Raw genomic sequence first — 1550 nt, 5'->3', positions numbered from 1 at the left:
GGAAGGCTGAGGCAGAAGGATCGCTGGAGCCCAGCAGGTCGAGGCTGCGGTGGCTGGGAGCGGCCACTGCACTCCAGTCTGGGCGACAGAGTGAGACTCCAACTCAAAAAAAAAAAAAAAGAAAAGAAAATCACTGCTTTAGGCTGGGCACGATGGCTCACACCTGTAATCCTAGCACTTTGGGAGGTAGAGGCAAGAGGATTGCCTGAACCCAGTCTGGGCATCTTGGCAAGACCTTGTCTCTACAACAAATTAAAAAATTAGCCAGGCATGGTGGCTTGCGCCTGTGGTTCCAGTTACTTGGAGAGCTGAGGTGGAAGGATCACCTGAGCCCAGTAGGTCAAGGCTATGGTGGCCATGAGCCTGCCACTGTACTCCAGCCTAGGCAACAGACAGACTCCGACTCAAAAAAAAAAAGAAAATCACTCCTCTACAAACCATGTATTCCTTACTGTCTGCCCTAGGGTGGACAACGCCCTCTACCCACCTCATCTTAGTATGTCACTGCAAGGCATTAAACTTAAGCCTGGGCTTCAGGACCTTTGGTCACAGGTTCAGTTAAGAAGTAATGACCCGGCTGGGCTCGGTGGCTCAGCCTATAATCTCAGCACTTTGGGAGGCTGAGGTGAATGAATTGCCTGGGCCTGCAGGTTCGAGACCAGCGCAGGCAACTTGGCAAGACCTCGTCTCTACAATAAGTAAAAAATTAGCCAGGCGTGGGAGCATGTACCCATAGTTCTGACTACCTGGAAGATTGAGGCGAAAGGATCACCAGAGCCCAGCAAGTCGACGCTGGGGTGACCGTGAGCGTGCCACTGCACTCCAGCTTGGGCAACAGAGAGAGACTCCAACTCAAAAAAAAAAAAAAAAGTAATGGCCCTCAAACGCAAGGACATCCACCCTCCTGTCACTTAGGCTCCTACCTCATCCTGAAGCCGGTTCAGCCCCCCAGAGGTCTTCTCAGCCTCACTGGCCCAATCCTTGGCCTGGCGCTGGGCATCAGCCACCTCCCGCCGGGCCTTTTCCTTGTAGTCCTCCAGCTGGGCCTGGAGCTGCTGTAGGGCTTGCTTAGAATCCTCTCCAATCTGTTCCAGCTAAAATGCAGAGAAAAGAGTTTTCAGCCACACACCTCTTTAATAGATGACTCTGTCCCTTCTTCAGGCCCAAGTCCCCAAGACTCTCTTAAGAGCCTCCCTCTTTCCCAGACCTAGTTCCTATAATAGTTATATACCGATGTCAGGGTTCAAATCCTGGCTCTGGCTCTATCACTTACTAATGACCATAGGCAAGTCACTTATCCTCTCTGGATCTCAATTCCCCAACTGTTAAACGGAGTGAAAATAGTACCTATATTCCAAGACTGCTGTGAGAATTGTGTTAGTTAATTACATAAAGTTCAGTGCTTAAATGGTGCCCGATGCAAAGCAAGCATTAAATGACCATATTTTGGCAAAGCCAAGGTGCCAATGATTATAAGATGTAGCACTGAGCCAGGCTCGGTGGCTCAGCCTGTAATCCCAGCGCTTTGGGAGGCTGAAGTGAGTGGATTG

At 50.4% G+C, this 1550-nt stretch overlaps 1 protein-coding gene across 1 annotated transcript in view; it reads right to left on the bottom strand.

The window, feature by feature from the left end:
- CGN (cingulin) overlaps positions 1-1550 on the bottom strand; it is a 23159-nt gene that overhangs the window by 5216 nt on the left and 16393 nt on the right. Inside the window, exon 13 of the mRNA XM_008065810.2 lies at positions 924-1094. Coding sequence (XP_008064001.1) covers positions 924-1094 — 171 coding nt within the window. The remainder of the gene's footprint in view (positions 1-923; positions 1095-1550) is intronic.

The sequence above is a fragment of the Carlito syrichta genome, unplaced genomic scaffold (assembly GCF_000164805.1).
Source record: "Carlito syrichta isolate Samal-C Ts95f unplaced genomic scaffold, Tarsius_syrichta-2.0.1 Scaffold308805, whole genome shotgun sequence".
Taxonomy (NCBI): domain Eukaryota; kingdom Metazoa; phylum Chordata; class Mammalia; order Primates; family Tarsiidae; genus Carlito; species Carlito syrichta.
This window is presented reverse-complemented; position numbering and strand designations above follow the sequence as displayed.